The sequence below is a fragment of the Dipteris shenzhenensis genome, chromosome 30 (genome assembly GCF_047967505.1).
Source record: "Dipteris shenzhenensis isolate YYH24624 ecotype China chromosome 30, Dip_SZ_1.0, whole genome shotgun sequence".
Classification (NCBI taxonomy): domain Eukaryota; kingdom Viridiplantae; phylum Streptophyta; class Polypodiopsida; order Gleicheniales; family Dipteridaceae; genus Dipteris; species Dipteris shenzhenensis.
In genome coordinates this window covers 30,500,053-30,520,756 of record NC_141625.1, presented here as the reverse complement: position 1 = coordinate 30,520,756, position 20,704 = coordinate 30,500,053, and the positions used below count along the sequence as shown (strand labels likewise).

Genomic DNA, 20,704 nt, shown 5'->3' with positions numbered 1-20,704 from the left:
AGAGAAGGCATATATGTACATCATCTCATCTGAGCAGTATTTGAAATCAATTGAAGGCCTTTTTTGAAGACATACCCTTGCTAATGAGAACATATACTGATACTATTTCTTTTTACGTAAGCAACAAAGAATTTCACAACTACACTTACAGACTCCAGAGGTTTGCGTAGCTTATTTTCAAGATAAACATGAAAATTCAGCTTCATATTCCCTCTGATTGCATCAATTGGATCCTCTGCCATGTCATCCTGAATGAAAAATTACGCACAGACTGGTTGGAAATTAAGTTCAGCATCTCGACAAGACAAAAAGGTTATGCATCCAAAACATGGTTGCACTAAGTCAGAACAAAAAAAAAATCTCTGGGAAAGAAAGGTATAACAAAATTCTCCACAGTCTTAGGTCAACAATAATGCCTCTGATTAGCTATGCATAAACATGGGTATATGAACTACCTGCAGCTTGCTGGAATTCTCCACCAAAACATATGGAATACGCTCACCAATATGAAACTTCCTGTCTGGATCCCTGCGCTTCAACCTGACTGCCAATGCAACATGGGGGCCCCTCCCTTCTTCTGCTGTCGATGGTCCGCCTATTTCTTTCTTGGGACTTTTGATGGATGACGCCAATCTTGAAATGTCATGATCATCCACCCTCCAGAGCCCCTGTTCCCAAACAAAGATAAAAATGCTCAAAGCGAAAATGAAATCCCACAAATTTTTATCATGATCCCTAACATTATACGTAGGGATGAGATACAATTTAGTTAACATAAGACTGGAGGTATGTAAAGACTTGTAGCTCTTAAAATTTTGTTTCAAAACTTGTTTATGTGAAGTATGTCTCTGATAAACTCAATCAAATGCTCGATATGCTTGCATATTACTTAATCAAACTAAATATTGCGATGGCCTGTAGAAATGCTCTTCTTGATATGCCAGATACTAAAAGAATAGGGTCATGCCCAAAATAAAGCATGAAATACAGACAGAGACAGTAAATGCACTCCTTTGAGACTTGATAATGCGAGTTTGCAAGATGAATTGATTCAGCCTTGTTAAAATCAGCAGCAAGCATTTTCCATAAGCAGCCAGAGGCCCCCCAGTCCAAGATCTCGTGGATTTGCTGCCATGAGGAAGTGGGCTAATTTGTTCAAATTGATCCTGGCCACCGATGCCAGGCAATATACCCCAAGGGCACACCAAACTCACTCCAACCTCTCGGAAATGCCATCCACAAAAAGGGTCCCCGTCCCTTCCCTCCCCTTCCCCCTCCCCCGCCCTCCCTCTCCCCCCCCCACCCCCTTCTCCTCCCCCCCCCCTTTTCCCCCCCGCCCCCTCTTTCCCCCTCCTCCTCCCTCCCCTCCCCCGCCCCTTCACCCACCCTTCCTCTAGCCCCCCCGCCATCTCCCTTCCTAACCTGCCCCCTCCCTTCCTCTCCCTCGCCCACCTTCTCCCTCCCCGCCTTCAGCCCCCTCCCTCCTAACCCCCCCCTCTTTTCCTCTCCGTCGCCTACCCTCTCCTTCCCCGTCAGCCCTCTCCCTTCTATCCTATCTCAGCTCCCCTCCGCTTCTCCTCTCCGTCCCTTCCCCTCTCTCCTACCCTCTCCTTTTCTCCTCCTTCCTACGCCCGTTTCAGGGCGTCCTGGGCAGTAGTTTCACGGACGGAGCTTTAACAGTGTTTGAATCGGCCTTTTCACTTCGATTGGCAAATGGATCCCCATTCAGCCAATCTCCGTCCACTTCCACCGGCCGCGAGAACCGTCATTTTTTCAGAGGACGAGTTGTAGCAGCTCAAACATTAGAGGGCTCCACATCACTTTTCGCCCGCATCTTTGGGTCACATCCTTCCAGATCACAGGCTAGAGACTAGATGCTGGCGGCATTACCAGGAGATCTTACCCCACACCTCAGGGATATTTGACTTCTGGGACGTGGATTCTTCCAAGTGATTTTCGACTCCCACGAGTCCACAGCCCTTGTTCTCAAAGCTAATCCCCTGGCTTTGGGTTCGAGGGGGATTTTTCTTTTGCCCTACACCTTGGGCTTCGATCCGGTCGAGGAGGACAGTTAGATCACATCACTTTTCATTAGGTTTCCTGGTCTTCCTCAGGTTTACCATCGACTTCTTGCTACTATCGGAGCCACTTTCGGAGTGGTCACTGAGATTCCCCCCCTTCCTGGCATGCCTTCTTCCTCGGCAGAGGCAGTCAGAGCGGACGGGGTGCCTCGAGTTAGGGTCATTGTCTCTGACCCTAACATCTCAGATGAACACATCATGATTCAGCGTCCAGATGGCTCTCTCTTTCGACAGAGAATTGAGATTGCAAGTAGACAGGATCAGTGCAGGATTTGCAAGACCCTAGGGCACTTTGCTAAAAAATGCCCAAGGAAGAGAAAAAGACCCAAGAGGTCTTCTGGTGCGGCTCCTTCACGTACTACCCCGTCTGCACCTCCCCTGCGGCCTGTACCACGCACTCTAGGACTACCAGGAGCAGCAGGGCGCCCTGCTACGCGCACCCCAGGACCACTAGGGGCAACAGGGTGCCCAAAGCCTACAGCACTCCCAGTACCACGTTGGAGAGCGGTCCGAGTTGCTCCTTTACCTCAGGAGGAAACCTTTGATCCGGTTCAAACACATGCCATCCAGACTCCAGAAGTGGATGCTACTGCAGCCCCAGATACCACAATTCCACATCAAGAGGGGCCTTCAGATGCACCAGCCCCAGTCATTTTCGTTTTTGATCACGAGGGAGAGGCCTCGCAGGTCCTTCTCCTCCTTCATCCACGAGTGCAGGTCTTCTTTGCACTCCTGGGCCAGACTTGCTTCTCAGGAACGCTTTTTCGACACCGGCTGATTCGGCGACTTTCATGGATGAGGAGGATTTTGTGCCCTCCACCTTAGGGGTCCCGGTCATTGGGATTCCTTTTGACAGGGCCTCCCCCTCAGCAGGTGTAGGGATCCTTTGACCTGTATTAGTTTCCTACCCTCAGCAGGAGTGTTTCGGCCCAAGGGAAGCTGGTCTCCTCTACTAGGTTGGGTAAGCCTTTCCATCCAGCATCCTCTTGTCGATGAGGATAGTTAGCTGGAACATACAGGGCCTAGGCGGAGTTCCACACCGTTGCCGTAGGCAGCTGATCCGAAATCAGCTTCATCTAGGTGTCACTAGAGGTGCTATTGATATCCTTTTTATCCAGGAATACAAGTTGGATGCCAGTGATTGCTCTAAGTCTGGTAAACTGCTTTCTGGTCATACTTTTTGGTCGCCTGCCTTGGGCACCAGGGGGGGCACTTCTATTTCAGTTTCGCAGTTGGTTCTCCCCTTGGTTGTTGGACACGGAGTCATTATTCCCTCTAGAGCTCAGTGGATTATTCTCTTGATTGGACGGTGTAAGGTTGGTTTCCTTAACCTGTATGCCTCCAACATTAGAGGGGAACATGTCTTTCTGTGGAAGGATTTGCTCTCCAAGGCCCCCATTGCGGATTCATGGGTGATTGGAGGTGACTTTAACATGGTTGAGTTACCGTCAGACAAAAAAGGGGGTAGACAAGGAGGACTTCACTCTTTGGAGAGAGCAGCTTGGAATGACTTCCTTTTTCACTACTGTGGCAGAGATACTTGGTTGGACGATGCCTTTCTTATTCAGCCATAGTCCCTCCTGTTCTCTTGATCGAACAAGAGGCAGCAGATGCCTATTCATGCACGAATTGACACATTCTATGTAGATGATTGGGCACTTGACAGAGGTGGATCAGTATGCATTGCTGCTGGGGTTTCCACTTTAGACCACTTTCCTGTTGTGCTAGCTATCTCAAAGCCTCACTTGAGAGGCCGATCTGCCAGCATCACGATTCCAGATGCCTTCTACACATAGGACGACCTTACAGAGGCAGCCCTACAGATATGGGTTTCTCATGTCCAAGGTGGGCAGCCATTGCCATCACAGGTAGTTTCTGCCCTTTCTAGTATTAGCGACTTCTACCTCTCAGTTGCTTGTACCAGGAGACGAGATATTCTCAGACGTGAGATTGGTGTTCGCCAGCAGTTGGCAGCTTTGCAAAGGGAAGAGTAGAAACGGCCTTCAGATGCTTGGATTCAGGAGCGCCTTGCTGCAGCAAGGGCTCATCAGCAGGTATTGCTTGATCAAAGAGCAGAGTATGCCTTTCATACACGGGAGTCCTTCTGGATTCAGATGGGTGGCAGAGTCAATAAACACTTTTTCTCTACTCTTGGCCCTAGACATAGTAGAGAGAGTGTATCCCAACTTATTGACTCACATGGGGTTTTACAGACAAATCCTGATGATGTCTTGCGCATAGCTTCAGATTTTTATGCCGCCCTTCTTACTGCTGATCCTGAGACACGGGATAGAGAGGATGCTAGACAAGTTATTTGGCAGAGCATCCCTTGTTAGAATTATAGATATAATTCAGCAGTGACCAATGTAATATAATAAGCTAGTTAGGGGCACTTTTTCCTCTTTAAGAGGTTTTTCCCCCTAACCGCAGTTAGTTCACTAACTATGGTTAGTGACTACTAAGGTTTTGTCACTAGGACAAAACCTTATCTTTCTCTCATTGTGTTGTACTCTCACACTCTTCTATTGCAACTCAGCTTTCAGCTTCCAAGCTTTCAGCTCTCACTCTCTCTTGCTCTCTCTCACTCACCATCTCCTCACATTTGGTATCAGAGCAGGTTCAAGAGCTCCGTGCTCCCTGCTCCCTTCAGCTCCTACTCTTTGCCTCCAGCTCCAACCTCCCCGTTTAGCTCCAGCTACAGTCTGCGACACCTCGTCCGTACAGTCCGTACGACTGTACGGAATCCTGCCGTACAGTCCCGCCGTATAGCTCAGCTCCCGTACAGCTTCGCTGTACAGCTCTGCCCCCGTACAGTTCTGTACTCCATACGCCGTACATCGTCGCCAGACTGTACGGTTAGCCGTACAGTTCCGTACAACCCCGTACATTTCCACCGTAGTCGACCGTACCTACGCATACATACTGTACAACAGGTATCCGTACATGTTTTCGTACAGGTTATTTTTTTCGTACAGCGTACTACTTCGCCGTACAGTACCTGTCTACGTACCTGCTCGCCGTACAGTACCTGTCGTCGTACCTACTCGCCTGTACCAGTCGTACCATCCGTACAGTGCCGTACCAACCGTACAGCACTTCCGTACTGCTTTCAGTACAGTGCTTCCGTACAGCAGGTAGTCCCTGGTTTTCGTACAAGAGAACTAGCAGGTGATCTTTGACAGGCAAATTTTGCAGACAGCCATTGTTTGGCTCAGTATTCTGGAAGTACATTTGGGGCATTTTGTATGTTGCAGACATTGCAATCATTGTGTAGTTTCGGAGCTACATCTAGAGCAAAAATTACAGATTTTGTCTGAAATTTGGGGCTTTCAATTCTGCAGTACAATTTCTTGAAGAAATTTGGGGATTTGGTGATTACACTGCAATTTTGTAGTAAAATTTGGGGCTTTTGCTGAACTATTTTGGGGCTTTTGTGTTGGGAGAGCAATTTTTGGAGTATTCAGTTCATACTGCCTTTCTTGGAGTGTTTCAAGCACTTTGGCAGATTTTGGAGAGTTTTTGATGCTTGGACAGATTTCTAACAGTGCAAGTACAGAAATCTAAGTTGCATTTACAGCCCGTGCTTGGCTGCGTTTTTTTGGGAGTTGTGCATTTCATTCCCAGTAAGTGAATTCAGCTTTGTATCTGCTTCAATCTCTTTCTCAGATATGGCCCATCAAAATCAGAATGACTTCCAGTTCGGTGGTCTTTCACAGGAAGACAAGTTGGATAATACCAACTACTCCCTCTGGAGTTTCATGGTACGCAATATTCTGATTTCTCGCAATTTATGGGATTATGTCAATGGGGATGAGATCCGACCAGCAGATATTGCACCTACTACCCTCCTCAACAAGGAGATGGAAGAGGTCGTGCACAGGGTGCAGCTGCAGGACAAGTTGTTGGTGCAGCTACAGTCACTACTCCAGAGCAGAAGAGATGGGATTCACGGGATGCCTTAGCTTTGTCATGCATCTCTCTTTCAGTGAAAAGATTTATCATTCCGCATATCCGGTCGTGTAAGACCTCCAGGGCAGCGTGGGATATTTTGGAAAGCACGTATGCAGCTCGGAATGATGCAAGGGTATCTTTCTTGAAAAGAGAGTTGAGTAATACACATATGGAAGAGGGTGACTCCATGTCAGTCCACCTCACAAAGCTACAGGATCTCAGACAGCAATTGTTAAACATATATGAAATTATTCCTGATTCACAGATGATTACAACCACTCTGAATTCTCTTCCTGAGTCTTATCTCAGCTTTCATACCTCGCTGAACTTATCATTGAGGGGGGGTGCAAATCCTCTCACTTTTCATGAGTTGATAGGACTTCTGCTTCAAGAAGAGCAGACCAAGAAAAATTTGGCTTCACGTGCAGGTGAACAAGCCATGCTCTCAAAATTTAAATAAAAAACAAAGGGACAGGCAAAGACATCAGTAAATCAGCCTTCCAGTGGGTCAGGACAGCCTTCACAAAAGGCTAAGAATGATGCAAGTAAGCCCAAGAAGAAGGGTTTTTGTCACTACTGCAAAAAGCCAGGTCATCACATAGCAGAATGCAGGAAAAGGCTTGCAAAAGAAAAGAAAAACAGCTCAGGTATGGCTGTTTCAGATTCAGCTCCTCATGCATCTGACAGTGGGGATGCTGCAGCCAACTTTGTTGGACAGGATTATGCCTTTTTATCTTGCATTTCAGATTCTAGGTTGGCTGTTCCAGATGCTCGGGATAGTACAGCCACTTGCAGTGATGATACATATGCATTTTTGACTTGCAGTTATGACTCTTCTACAGATGCATCCGCTTTCAGTGTTAATGAAACACTGAACACTTGGTATTTTGACAGCGGTGCATCCAAGCACATCACTTCTAAGAAGTGTCTTTTTACTTCCTTGCATCCACCTCCCGTTGGTAAGAAAGTCTCTTGTGCCAACAACTCATCATATTCAGTACGTGGCACAGGAGATGTTGAGCTCACTGCCATTGATGGCTCAATTTTCAGAATTTCAGAAGTCTTATATGTGCCTGGCATAACCAAAAATCTCCTTTCAGTGTCCACTCTTAACAGAGGGGGACTTCAGGTCATCTTTGAGGATGACAAATGTGCTGTCAGAGACAGGGAAGCTGACTATGCCTTAAAGTTATCTAGTACTCTGCTGCGTGGGCTTTTTCAGCTTGATATTTTTGAGAAAAGAGCAGCCCATGCTCTTGCAGTTTCTACCCCTATAGCTGCCATGCAGAATGCAGAATTATGGCATGCCAGATATGGCCACATGGATTACAACAGCTTGATGACACTTAAGAAGTTTTCCATGGTTGATGCATTGCCACCTCTTGAGATACCTCCTCCACATGCCTATGAAGGGTGCATTTTAGGCAAGATGCATAGATTCCCCTTCAAGAAGGATGGTTCAGTTAAAGCTGTCCGCAAATTACAGCTTATACACAGTGATGTCTGTGGTCCCATGAGGACTCCATCGTTGGGTGGTCATCTCTACTTCGTTACATTTATTGATGATTACTCCAATTTTACTTGGGTTTATGGGCTGAAACAGAAATCTGAAGTGTTCACGGTGTTTAAACACTTTTCAGCCATGGTTGAAAATGAGACCGGACTCAAGATACAGACATTACGCACAGATAGAGGTGGGGAATACTTGTTTGCAGAATTTGATGCTTTTCTGAAAGCCAAGGGTATTGTGCATCAGCTCACAGTCAGGCTGACCCCTCAGCAAAATGGCAAAGCTGAGAGGAAAAATAGAACCCTCATGGAGATGGACAGATGTATGCTGAAGAGCAAACACATGCCTCACAAATTCTGGCTAGAGGGTTTGATGTGTGCCAATTACATTTTGAATCAGGTTCCCACTAAGGCTTTAAAAACAAAAACTCCTTATGAGGTCTGGAATGACAGGAAGCCTTCAGTGGATCACTTCCGAGTCTTTGGATGTCTTGCTTATGCGCATGTGCCAGTTGAATTTAGGCACAAATTGTCAGATAAAGCCATCAAATGCATATTTGTTGGCTATAGTGCAGAAAGCAAGGGATACCGTCTCTACAATCCTGCTACACGCAAGATCATAGTAAGTAGAGATGTGATATTTTCTGAAAATTCAGCTCACACTCAGGCTGAATTTCAAATGCCTTCGTCTTTAGAGGATGTCTTCGAGGGGTTGCTACCCATTGCCTTGGGTTCCCCTGCTGATTTTTCTGATGCAAATCAGAATTTACAGCAACCTCCACATGCTTCAGTTCCGCCACAGGATGTCTTGCCCCCTCCACAGGCAGTGGAACAGGTGGTGCAGCAAGAAATTGCACACATACATGCAGCAAAAACAGTCCCAAACTGGCTGTTACAGACTCTCAGGGAGAGTAAAATTGATGCTCCGTTATCTGGTAGGACTCGCAGTGCAGCAAGGCACATGGAAGGTGCTAATTCAGTGGAATCAACATATGTAGGTACTCTCCTTGATGAGGAGGAGCTTGCCACATTCGAAGAGGCAAAGGATAATGTGCATTGGATGAATGCCATGCACGATGAGTTGCAGTCCATTGCAAAAAATCAGACTTGGGATGTTGTAGACTTACCACAGGGTAAACATGCCATTGGCACACGATGGGTTTTCAAGGTCAAACGGAAGCCAGATGGCTCCATTGACAGATATAAGGCAAGGCTGGTTGCTCAGAAAAAGGGCATAGATTATGAGAGGACATTCGCTCCTACATCCCGGATGACCACCATCCGATCAGTTATTGCAATGGCTGCACATTTTGAGTGGAATGTTCATCAGTTGGACATAAAAACAGCCTTCTTAAATCAAACAACCTCCGGGCTTTGAAATTACAGCAAATGCACTTCAAGTATGCAGACTCAACAAAGCTTTATACGGGCTGAAACAGGCCCCTCGTGCATGGTATGCCAAGATACATGCCTTTTTGACCAGCAAGGGGCTGCACAATAGTCCTACTGAGAGCACCCTCTACATCAAGATGGATGGGGGGGAAATTTTCGTCATCCTTCTTTATGTCGATGACTTACTGCTCTCAGGGTCCAATGAAGAAAAAATTGCAGATTTCAAAGCTGATTTGCAGACAACCTTTGACATGTCAGATTTGGGGCTGCTTCACTTTTATTTGGGGATCCAGTTCTCTCATGAGAGACGTGGCACTGTTATGTCTCAGTCCAAGTATGTTCAGAAACTCTTGGACAGATTTAACATGCATGAGTGTAAGCCCATGGCCACTCCCATGGAGCCGGGGCTGAAACTCACAATGCATGATGCAGGAGAATCAGTTGATGCCACACTTTACAGTCAGGTTGTTGGATGCCTCACATATCTCTGCAACACGAGACCTGATATTCAGTTTGCAGTATCTCAGGTGAGCAGGTACATGCATAGCCCAAAAACTATGCATTGGCAGGCAATTAAGCGCATCTTCGTTATTTGCAGGGCACAAAGTCCTTTGGCTTGCTATTTCCCAGGGGGGGTGACTTGCAGATGCATGCCTACAGTGATTCAGATTGGGCTAGTGATTATGACACTAGGCAGTCCACTAGTGGCAATTGTTTCTTTTTGGGTAAATCTTGCATTTCCTGGCTGAGCAAGAAACAATCTACAATGGCTACCTCATCATGTGAAGCTGAGTACAGGGCAGCTTTCACAGCAATAGTTGAATGTGTCTGGTTGCGACGTCTATTTGCTGATCTTCATCTGTCTTTGGAGGGTCCTTCTCCAATTCTCACTGATAGTCAGAGTGCCATTGCAGTGGCAAAGAATCCAGTGTTTCATGCTCGCACGAAGCACATTGAGGTTCACTATCACTACGTCAGAGAGAAGTTGCATGCAGGAGAGATCAGTATGATCTTTGTGTCCACACATGACAATGTTGCAGATATTTTCACCAAAGCACTACCACGTGAAAAGTTTGAGGCATTTCGCAGTGCCCTGAACTTATATCCGTTTGGTGATTGATCAGCCTTGTACATGACATTGGCATTGCAGGGGGGTGTTAGAATTCTAGATATAATTCAGCAGTGACCGATGGAATATAATAAGCTAGTTAGGGGCACTTTTCCCTCTTTAAGAGGTTTTTCCCCCTAACCACAGTTAGTTCACTAACTATGGTTAGTGACTACTAAGGTTTTGTCACTAGGACAAAACCTTATCTTTCTCTCACTGTGTTGTACTCTCACACTCTTCTATTGCAACTCAGCTTTCAGCTTCCAAGCTTCCAGCTCTCACTCTCTCTTGCTCTCTCTCACTCACCATCTCCTCACATTTGTTGGTGAAACCGGATATGCATGTTTTGCTTGATGCACCTTTCACCAACACAGAGTTCACGACTGCACTTTCAGCCCTTCACAAGGGCAAGTGCCCAGGTTCGGATGGCCTTACCTCCTCTTTTTTCATTGCATTCTGGGATATGATTGGAGACTACATTACTTCATCCCTGCAGGGCATTTGGGACTCTCTGGTGAGATGCCCGGGTCGCTTACAGAAGGTCTCATCCACCTTATCCCGAAAGGAGGTTGCAGAAATCTAGTGTCCCAGTGGAGGCCTATCACACTTCTGGGGACTTGTTACAAGATTTTGGCCAAGGCAATCAGCCTCCGATTGCAGCCCCTTCTCCCAGAGCTTATTCATGACACTCAGACGAGATTTGTGCATCGCAGAAGCATTTCTGATAACATTTTGGGAAGCCTCAGAGTGGGCCATCCAGAGCAGCCAGAATCTAGCCATTCTACTTTTGGATTGACAGAGTAGATTAGGGTTTTTTGGAGGGCACCCTTCTACGTTTTGGCTTTACTGATTCTTGGATCAGAGGTGTTTCCTCTTTGTACAGATCAGCCAACAGCCAGGTACTTATTGGTGGGGTAAGGGGTTAGAGATTTCAGATTTCCAGATCAGTCCGTCAGGGATGCCCCCTTGCTCCTTTCCTTTTTTTGTTCGTGGCCGAAGCTATGAGTATCTATGTTAGATCTCAAGCTGACATCTTTGGGCTGAGACTTCCCATTAGAAGGGAAGAGGAGTTACTTGACAGTGAGTTGGCAGATGACACAGCAGTTTACTTGGATGCCACTCCTCAGACACTCACTTCTTTTAGGACAGCATTGGATTTATTTTGCTTGGCGGTAGGGGCGCAGATAAATTGGCATAAATCCAATGGCTTTTGGATCAGTGATGAGGACACTCCAGTTTGGGGGCTTGACATAGGATTCACTTGGGTTCAGAGGGGTGTGCCTGTCAGGTATTTGGGCTGCCAGGTCGGCTTGGATATTTCTTCCACGTAGCAGTTTGCTCCCGTGTTGGAGAGCATCAAGAGGAAGCTCCTTTTTTGGAGCTCAGCCAAGCTGGATCTTGCCTCTAGAGTTGTGGTGGTCAACCTAATCCTCTTGGCCACGGCCTCGTTTGTTTGTTCTTGCTGGTGCTGTTCTAGGGACTGCATCACTCAGCTCAAGAGACCAATCAGAAATTTTCTTTGGAGTGGGCTTGATGGCACAGCAGATACCTTAGCCAGGGTGGCTTGGGAGACCCTCATCCTCCCTACACAAGAAGGGGGTCTCAATATTATTGATCCAAATTTACAGTGCAGAGCTTTACTATGCAAGATGGTGGTGCGGGGACTTATACCAGGGCAGGAACCATGGAAGGCCTTTCTTATTAGCAACATACGGAGGTGCACCCCTTCTTCAGGAGGAGACTGGATGAGCAGTATTAGGTGGATCTTCACCATAGCACACCTCAGATCACCTTCGTCCCCTCTCATGGTTGCCATTCTAAAAGCATGGGCTAGTTTTAGGAGCACTCTTCGGAGGATTCCTCCTTCCTCTCGTGAAGAGATTGATAGGCAACCCATCATGTGGAATGACAGTATTTTAGATGATCATGGCAAACCACTTGGTGCCTCACTCTACATGCAATGGTCCAGGTGGGAGAGGGGACCTACATCATCCTTGGGGTCTTGGAAAGCTTTCCGCAGGCTTCCAGAGGAGACCAAGTCTAAGTTGACAGGACATCTCAGAGGGAGTGCAAGGAGGATCTTGCAGATTGCTCAGATCCACAGAGGACATCTTGCTTGAGTCTGCTTTTCAGCCGATCAGGGTTGTAGGTCTTTTGGTGCAGGGATCAGATTAATAGTGGTTCCTTGACCCAAACCCCCAGCTACTCTCCACCGGGTCTTGGAGGCTTTGGCTCTACGGGGGAGTTCCCATTAGGTATTTGCAGTGGGACCCTGGAGAGTGGGAGTGGATTGAAGCATGGCATCGAGAGAAGAGCATCCCCTTCTTTCGTTACACGGTCAGTAATGCCAAGAGATTTCAGCTCAGTAGTAGAGGTTGGAGACCTTCTAGAGTTCCTCATTGGGAGACATTTGATATCACTGCGGATTTGTAGAGGTGCTTTTGGAGGAGACTCTAAAATTCCCACAAGAATAGAAAGATCACTCTCTTCTTTTGGCTTTCTATCCATGGTGGGATTGCACTGAACCATTGGAGATCCAGGTTCGGAGCCAACCCTACTTGCCCTCGTTGCCTCTCTGCTTTGGAGACTATTCAACATTGTTCAAGGGATTGCAGACAGGCGAGGATGATTTGGATGGGGGTAGCCAGGATTTTCAGTCACTTTGCCCACTCCCGATTCTTTATGACATGGGGCTCAGTGGCTTGGCTTTCTCTTATAGGGCCCTAATTATTTTATTAAACTTAACTCCTCTCCGACCATTTTGGTTCGACGTCATCAGATTGAGTCCTGTTCGTTGGATGTGGTACCACACCTTCCTTTTACAGATGTACATGCCTCTGTGGATACTTGTTGGGAGATTTCAGCGAGCATAGCATCCTGGCATATCTGGAGAGCCAGATGCACAGAGGCTATGGAGGGTACTCAGGTTCATCTCTCGCACACTTTGACTAGTATCTAGACAGACTATCTAGACAGACACCGTACATACTTTGATGGCCGTATGGATGAGTATGCACGGAGACTCCCGTGGAGCTTCAGCTAGGACGGCTTCTTTCTTTAGGGAATGGAAGGATTCTCCTTTCTTCTCTGAGACTCCTACAGGGTTGAGGTGGCACTTTCAGCCTCAGCCTTGGTTGTTTTCCACCTCACTTTGAGGGGGGTTTTATTTATCCTCACGATTTCATGATGTATTCCACTTTGAGCTTACTCTCACGGGTTTTTTCTCCTACTTAATAGAAGTCTGTTTCTGGAAAAAAAAAAAGAAATGTAGGCGGTGCATTAGTCAACCCAAATGGCATCACCTTGAACTCATCCAAACCCTGTTTTGCGTAGAAAGATATTTTGTGCTCATCACCCTCTTTCACTCTGACCTGATGATAGCTTGATCTAGATTTACCTTCATGAACACATGAGCACCCTTAGGAATTGGAAATTAGGTTTTTGTAGTAGCCTTGTTGAGATCCTTGTAGCCAATGTACACACTAGGGAGGCAAAGGGTGAAGTTCTATGAGAAATGAAATTCTTCTCAAGCAACTCCCATACCTATCCTGCCTCTTCCTCCTGTTTCACTTTTGAGAACGGTAAGGATCCTTGTTTGTGGGCTTAGTTCTAGGCTCCAAAACCATGGCATGATCAACGTCCCTCTTTGGATGTAATCAACATGGCATATCAGCAAATATATCAACTAAATATGTTGTTGCATTGCCATATCCTTCACTTGGGGAATGCTTCCTAAATGAGTCACAGGCACATTGAATGCATAAATAGCACTTTCTTTCTTGAGCTCTTGGGCCAACTGCCTTGCTAAAACCTGCATTTTAGGGGCTATTAAATCCTGCAATACCATTGTATTGCCCTTATGTGCAAAGAGAAGACTCATGGTCAATACTAAACTCCCCTAGGGATTTACTACATCCCAAGACAATGTCAATCGGACCCATGTCCAATGCAACAAGATCAGCTGCAAAGTCATAATCATGAGAGAGCCTTGCATCCCAGTAATAACCATATGCTATTGATTAGGAACCTCATCTCTCAGCCCATGGTCGATAAATGTGGCAACAAGCCCCACCTTTTTCAAGGTCTTGGTGTTGACAAAACTATGTTCGCTTAAGAAGTTTTCCCTTAATATCACCTTTCAGCCTGAGTGTCTCAGCAGTCCTCGCAACCATCAATGCATCAAAAGATATGGAATAAAGTATCGTTGAGCATCCCAATATGCTGGATCAAGGGCGCCTAAGCAACGCCGCCCTAAGAATAGAGAAGATAGTCCAAATCCTCTGCCCATGAAGAGGAGTAAGAACCGGGCTATAGGGTAGCCTTGGACACTATGTGGGAAAGAGGAAAGGCCTCCCTGCATGACCTCCTATAAGAATCTAACTAGAACTCCCGGTATATAGGGCACAAACCCCCTGAATCCATTCGCTCGGGAAACCCATCATCCGCATCGTGGCCTCCAGAAAATCCAACTCCACCCTGTCATATGACTTCTCAAAGTCTAAGAGAAGGATTGCAATATGCTGAGATGCACAGTCCACTGCCTCCAAGAAAGTGAAGATGTTTTCTAGAATGCTGCATTCTTGAACAAAATTTGTCCTGGATAATGCACCGAGAGGTGGGGGTGCAACAAAAACTCAAGACCTTAGCTAAGATTTTGTTGTCCAAAAGGGTGATCGGGCACCATGGTCACATATATGTACAGTCTCCCCCTTTCAAGATCAAACAAATGAATGACTAGGGGAGCAATTCTAAGTAGAAGATCTCCTAGAAGATCAACTGCATGGAAGTATGAATGATCTCCCAAAAGCACCTCAAGAAAAATGGTATCTATCCTCTGTTGGGAACTTCTGCGGTGAGCGGGAGGGCCTCCCAGAGTTCCTTAATCGTGAAAGGGGACACCATCTATTGCTTGATGCACGTGGCGACCATGGAGGGGATGTGAGTTCAAACCGCCTCTTTGCTGCTTGACCTTTAGGGGACGCCGACTCCATTTAAAAGCGATGGTCATCTCTAGTATCTCCTGGGGGTCTAAGCAAATTTGGCCTCCCTCATCTCATAATCATTGTAACTGAGTCCCTATCAAGCGTGGATCCATGATCTGGAAGAATTGCATGGTCATCCTATCCCCTTGCCAAACCTATCACACCTTGGAGCAGTGATATGAGAACCCTGCCATGTGGATCTTCATGGCCTAGAGGTCAAGATGTAAACTCTCATACCTATCTACAAGCTGCTACCAGGCAGGCTCTAGCTGCTTGAGTCTCCTCATACGGGCCAGGTCCCATCTCAGTGCTCTCTCCCGCCCTTGTAGAGATTGTTGTCACTCGCTGAAGCACCTCTGTGTGTAGCTCATCAGTACTCCGAAGAGCGTTTGCTACCCATTTGGTCCAACCATTCGGCAGGGGGTCATCCTCCTACTAGCCTACTCAACATCCTCCTCTTGTTGCAACTCATTGGGAATCCACACCCTCTTCTGAGGGAGTCTTCCATGGGATTGCTCCAAGTGAAGAACAATTGGGGAGTGGTCAGACATAAAATCGTGCCTGCCAAGATGCCGTGGCTCCATCTCTATGCATAGCCCAATTCCCAATTAAAATCTATCTACTCTCTTGAGTAGTCCATTATGACATCGCTGGCCAAAAGAGTAACGAAGGCTACCCAACAGTCTAGAGAATTCTGCCTCTCACCAAGGATCTTGCATGCTCACAGTGACAAGAAACTACTCCCATGCGTTGCGCTCGATCAAAGGCATTACCAAGAAGTCGACTTCCTGCTTATCCTCCCCCAATTCTAGATTGTTGAAGTATCCATGCCCAAAAGGCCCTTGTCAAGCCATCTCCAGAAAGGTGCATGCTCCTAACAATATGAGGATACACACATATTCAAAATCCCAACCCCGGCGTCTCCCATCCGATGGCTATTGCCTTATACAAAACAATGCATGCAATGAATATAATTAGATCAATATCTTTCAAAGTTGTAGAGAGACCAAGGTATCAGATGACTCAATAACTTCCATAAAAACAACTCAAACTATTCTCAGACTCAGAGCTCATCCCTACGGGGCTTGTTGCTCATTATACTGCTTACAATAAAGCCACAAACGCTCCACCACAAAGGCACAAGACTCAACTACAACTCACACACACAATCGACATCCTCAAGACACTTTTGACTACCAGTGCCTCCAATATATTGCCGCCTCACGTGTCACGGGTATGCACAAGCCCATGGCCATGCTAGCTAGTGCCAGTGCAGGCAGCCAAGTCAACGGTCACGCAGGCATTCGTGTAGCCATGCACAATCAGCAATTAGCACACAGGCAACAGACAATCAATGCCACATCATCGTAGGTAAAAAAACACAGCGTTGCCTTTCTTGGTCAAAAGTCAACGCGCTGTCTTTTTTGTCGGCGTTGACTTTTTGGACCGGCTTGGTCTATGGTAGGCATTGACCATCTGACCAAGATCAACGGTTGGCATTGACCAAGTCAGCCAAGCTGACCTTACAACTATAAAAGAGCAGCCTTTGGCCTCATTCTCTATCCCACAGTTGGGCATCATAGCCTCAGAATAGCAGCAACAAGGCCTCCCCATAGCAAACCAGCAAGGTAGCCTCAGCCTCTTCAGGGATCTAGTGAGGATTCACCTCCTCCAGGTAGTCTAGTCTTCCACTTTTGCAGTGAGGGTTTCAGCCCCTTCAAATAGTTGTATTCAGCCCTTTGGGCATTCATTATTCAGTTGTATCTATTTCCTCTTCGGAGGTCCACTACATTTTTTCCCTTTGATTCTCTCACTCACATCCACAGCATCACTTTGTGTATTGAGTGCATCATCTTGCAGTTGCAGTTAGTATTGAGCAGGAGAGAGAGTGAGGATAGTCTATCACATTGGTATCACAGCTTGGGTTTTCTTTCTTGAGATAGGGAGGGTCAGTTTAGGGGCAGCTCTATTGTTTTATGGTCCATCCCGCAAGGACACTATGAGCACTAGTGAGCAGTCCAACACAGGGGGGATGAGGGTTCAGTGCCTCAATCGCCACCGCCACTTCCACCACAAAATCCTACAGACACTTCCATTTATGCCATGACAACCATGTTGCAGACTATGATGCAGATGCAACAACAGTCCGAGGCTCTCTTCACCTGCATGGCCCAACTTCAAGAAATGCGGGAAAATCGTGAGCAGACCGCCAGAGAATGTGAAAGGTTAGCTCTTGAAGCAAAATACGAACGCGATCGAGAGGCTTGGGAAGCCAAGGAACTCCGGGACAACAAGGCCAAGGAGCTCCCACAATGTACCGCTTGAGAAGAGAAGGAAGAACGGGACCGGCAGCTTCTCATTTCTCTACTCGACTAATGGGGGGAGAAAAGAAGAGACCTCCACCTCCAGCCAAGCCTTCCTTCCCAGGTAAGCTCAACTTCACACGATACGATGGTAAGCAAGAATCCTTAGTGTTGACTTCGTGGCTCAATCAGTTCGGAAGTTATTTTTTAGTGATGCCTACGAAGGACCACGAGCGGTGCATCCTAGCATCCATGCACCTCACAAGCGAGGCGGTCACTTCGTGGCTCAAGTGGCAAAGAGACCACTATGATGCAAACGAGGAGACACCTCTTTACGGTTGGATGGAGTTCATGAAAGACCTTCGATCACGATTCCTGCCACTGCAGTACTTGGACAGGCTCTAAAGTCAGTTCTACGAGCTATGCCGGGGAGACACTGAGACGGTGAATCATTATTCACTCATGTGTTTATACAGCTGCAGTTGGAGGACGGTCAAAAGCTGAGCAAATTTCTCCATGGGCTGCGTACAAACATCCAGTGGTATGCCAGAAGTTTCAAGCCACAGGATTATAAGTGTGCACATGAGCTTGCCCAAAGGCATTCCAAGGAATTAAAAGAGTGGATGTTGGGAAATGATGATGTGACATTTTTAATGGGCCCCCTAGAGGGCCATGTATCTTCAGTGGCCCCCACTAGAGTTCCAGGTGGCTCTAGTGCCTTCTACATGCTCCTAGACCTTCCTGGGCCTTCTAAACTTCACATGTGTGGTTTTCTCTCTCATCTTCTCCCTTTGTTGAGATTTTGAACTGGTTTTTCAGCCTCCTTCAGCTGAATTCCGTTTTTCTTCATAACTCCTCACTTGTTTGGATTCCTCAACTTCCGTTTGGCCTGATGGCTTCCCCTCTGCCTCCCCTTCGTAGTGATATGCTTTTCCCTTCGTGCGTTTGGTAGAACGGGCAGAGCTGAGCACTTCTTTTGCTGGTTGAATTTGCAAAAGTGGCTTTTTCTGGACCTTTTTGCTTCTACCGCCTCCTGGGCCTCTCCTCTTGCAAAGCTACAAATTTTTGTTGAATTTCGAGTGGTCCCACGCACTGGTTGACTGGTTTTTCTCAGTTTTGGAGGACTTTCCGGCGATGAAACTTCTCCAAAATCTTCTCAATGCATTCCTCTCTGAAGCACACTTCTTTTGAGCCCAAGAACTCCCATTTCTTCGCGACAAAAGTGCTTCTTTTCGCATTTTTCAGTGGAATTCTTGCTGGTCGGCTCTTGTAAATGCTCTTTCTTCATGCCTTTGCACTCCTCTTTCGCTGAGAATGCAATTAGGCATTGGCTACTACGTCCTCTTGGCGATTGAGGACTTGGTTCGAGTTTTCAGGGCTTGGTGTTGTGATTTTGCTGCTGCAATTTCTTTTTGCCATAAGCTATTGGTTGGCCTCGTGTGCCGCCTCTTTCTTGGCTCACAGGTGCCCAGGCACTGCTACATGAGTCATTCTTTGGTTGGGTACTTTGCTGATTTTATTTTGGAGCTTTGAAAAGCTTTGTGAATGCCATCTGGAAACCACTCAAAGAGAGTGTAGCTGGGGTGCAATGTAATTGCATGACAGCCATTGGAATTGCACTCGGTTTCATTTGAGAATGCCTTTGGGTTGAGCCTATGGGTTAAGTGCACTTATGTGATGTTGTTCTATGCTTGAAAGCCTTGCGAAGGCTTAGTGAATTGGGGCTGCGTGCTCAGTTGCAGGGAAGGTCTCCCAGATGCAACTTGTAATCATTTCACTGTGAAATATAAAGAAATACCGAAAGGGGCGCCACGGTGTTTGGGGCCAATCGGGTGCACTTGTCTATGTTTGTTGAGCAAGGGCATTCTAGCCTCCATCCCTTTTTCAGTGGTTTTGTTTGTGAACAAATGGGTAAATGCCAAATGGTGATCATGCAATGGTTAATGGTTGTGATATATGCTTTGTGAGCTGTAAATAAGTGCTGAAGTGATTAAAGGTTTAGTTCCACTGCCCTCTAAGTGATTAGAGACCGGTTTCATTGGTTCCATTGCCGGGATACCACACACTCTTTCTCAAGAGGTGGGCCTCGGTAGTTTGGTCGAAGGATATCTTTGCTGCACTTTTTGATAGCTGAATATTACAACCATAAACATGGTGAGTACCCATGAGCAAGAGAGCTCCACAACTCCTCAAAGGAGAAGGCAGGAAAGCCTTAATGATCCAGCTAGTGTACAACTGCAGGGAGCACAACAAATGCCTTTTGAACACGCCACACATGAAGCTACAACTGAGCTCAATGGTGATACTAGTTCTAGCAATGAGTCAGATGATGCTACTATGTTGAATGCACAGCTTGCAAGTGCAGTGACTGCTTTGACTCAGCTGGCTCAAAATTTGGCTCAGATTGTGCAAACAAATGCCAAGAAGAAGAAGAAATCTAGAGTGCCACGTGTCAGTATGGGACTTATCCCATATGCATTTGACACTTAGAGTGTGTGTGCCTATCCTATAAAGGCATTGCACTTTCTCACATCAAATTATCAAGCCTCAAGCCTTTCTTGATCATGTAAGTACTTTGCTTAGTTGTACATTTCTTTCTAGCATTCTTTCATTTCCATTATGTTTGCCTAGTTTTGCTTTTCTACTTTCCTTTCCATTCCATGTCTTGCATCTTCATTTGGTATCAGAGCTAGGCTATCTTCCAAGAGATTGAGGACATTGAAGCCTCTCTCCCTCATTCCCCTTGAAGGAATATCTTCTCCAATTCCATCTTGAGCTCAACCTCTCTCTTCCACCTTAAGCCTCACCATTGGAGAGCTTCATCAACAAGAGATCATGCTTCAGCTCGTCATTCAGCCCATGCTGATGCTGCGCCATACAACAAAGCTGTACAAACAGCCCGTACCAGCCGCACAGCCAGCCGTACAACTGTACGGACTGTTGCACCATACAACAAGCCTGCAAACAGCCCGTACAGCCTGCCCGTACACCCGCTCTTGATTTGCCGACTCCCTTTCTCTACCCGCTGCTATTCTGTTCGCCACCTACAGCTCCATTGTGCCCGCCATCTCTTCCTCTGCTCACTTGTGCCCGCCATCTACTCATTCTGTCCGCTCTTCCTCTTCTACATTCACTCTTCTCTCTCCTAGCTGCCAGCTTTATGGGTTCGATTTCCACCAACTCTTTTCTTGTGAAAAAATTCAAGGGGGACGGATTCCCCACATGGCAAACAAAAGTGCAACTCCTTATGAAGGAGAATGTTTGGGATGCCATCAAAGATGATGAAGCACTTGAGGCATCAACAGAGCCTCAAACACACAAGATTTGAAAGCAACACACTTCGAGGGCCATCGCAATCATCGGGCTTTGCCTAGATGA

General features: G+C 46.6%; 1 protein-coding gene across 6 annotated transcripts in view; it reads right to left on the bottom strand.

The window, feature by feature from the left end:
• LOC147881959 (DNA polymerase delta catalytic subunit-like) overlaps nucleotides 1–20,704 on the bottom strand; it is a 162,150-nt gene that overhangs the window by 21,453 nt on the left and 119,993 nt on the right. For all 6 annotated transcript variants that reach the window (XM_087402018.1, XM_087402020.1, XM_087402022.1 and 3 more), the window contains 2 exons: nucleotides 456–668; nucleotides 150–248 (listed from right to left, as the gene is read on the bottom strand). In XM_087402018.1, the coding sequence (XP_087258144.1) occupies nucleotides 150–248; nucleotides 456–668 (312 nt within the window). The remainder of the gene's footprint in view (nucleotides 1–149; nucleotides 249–455; nucleotides 669–20,704) is intronic.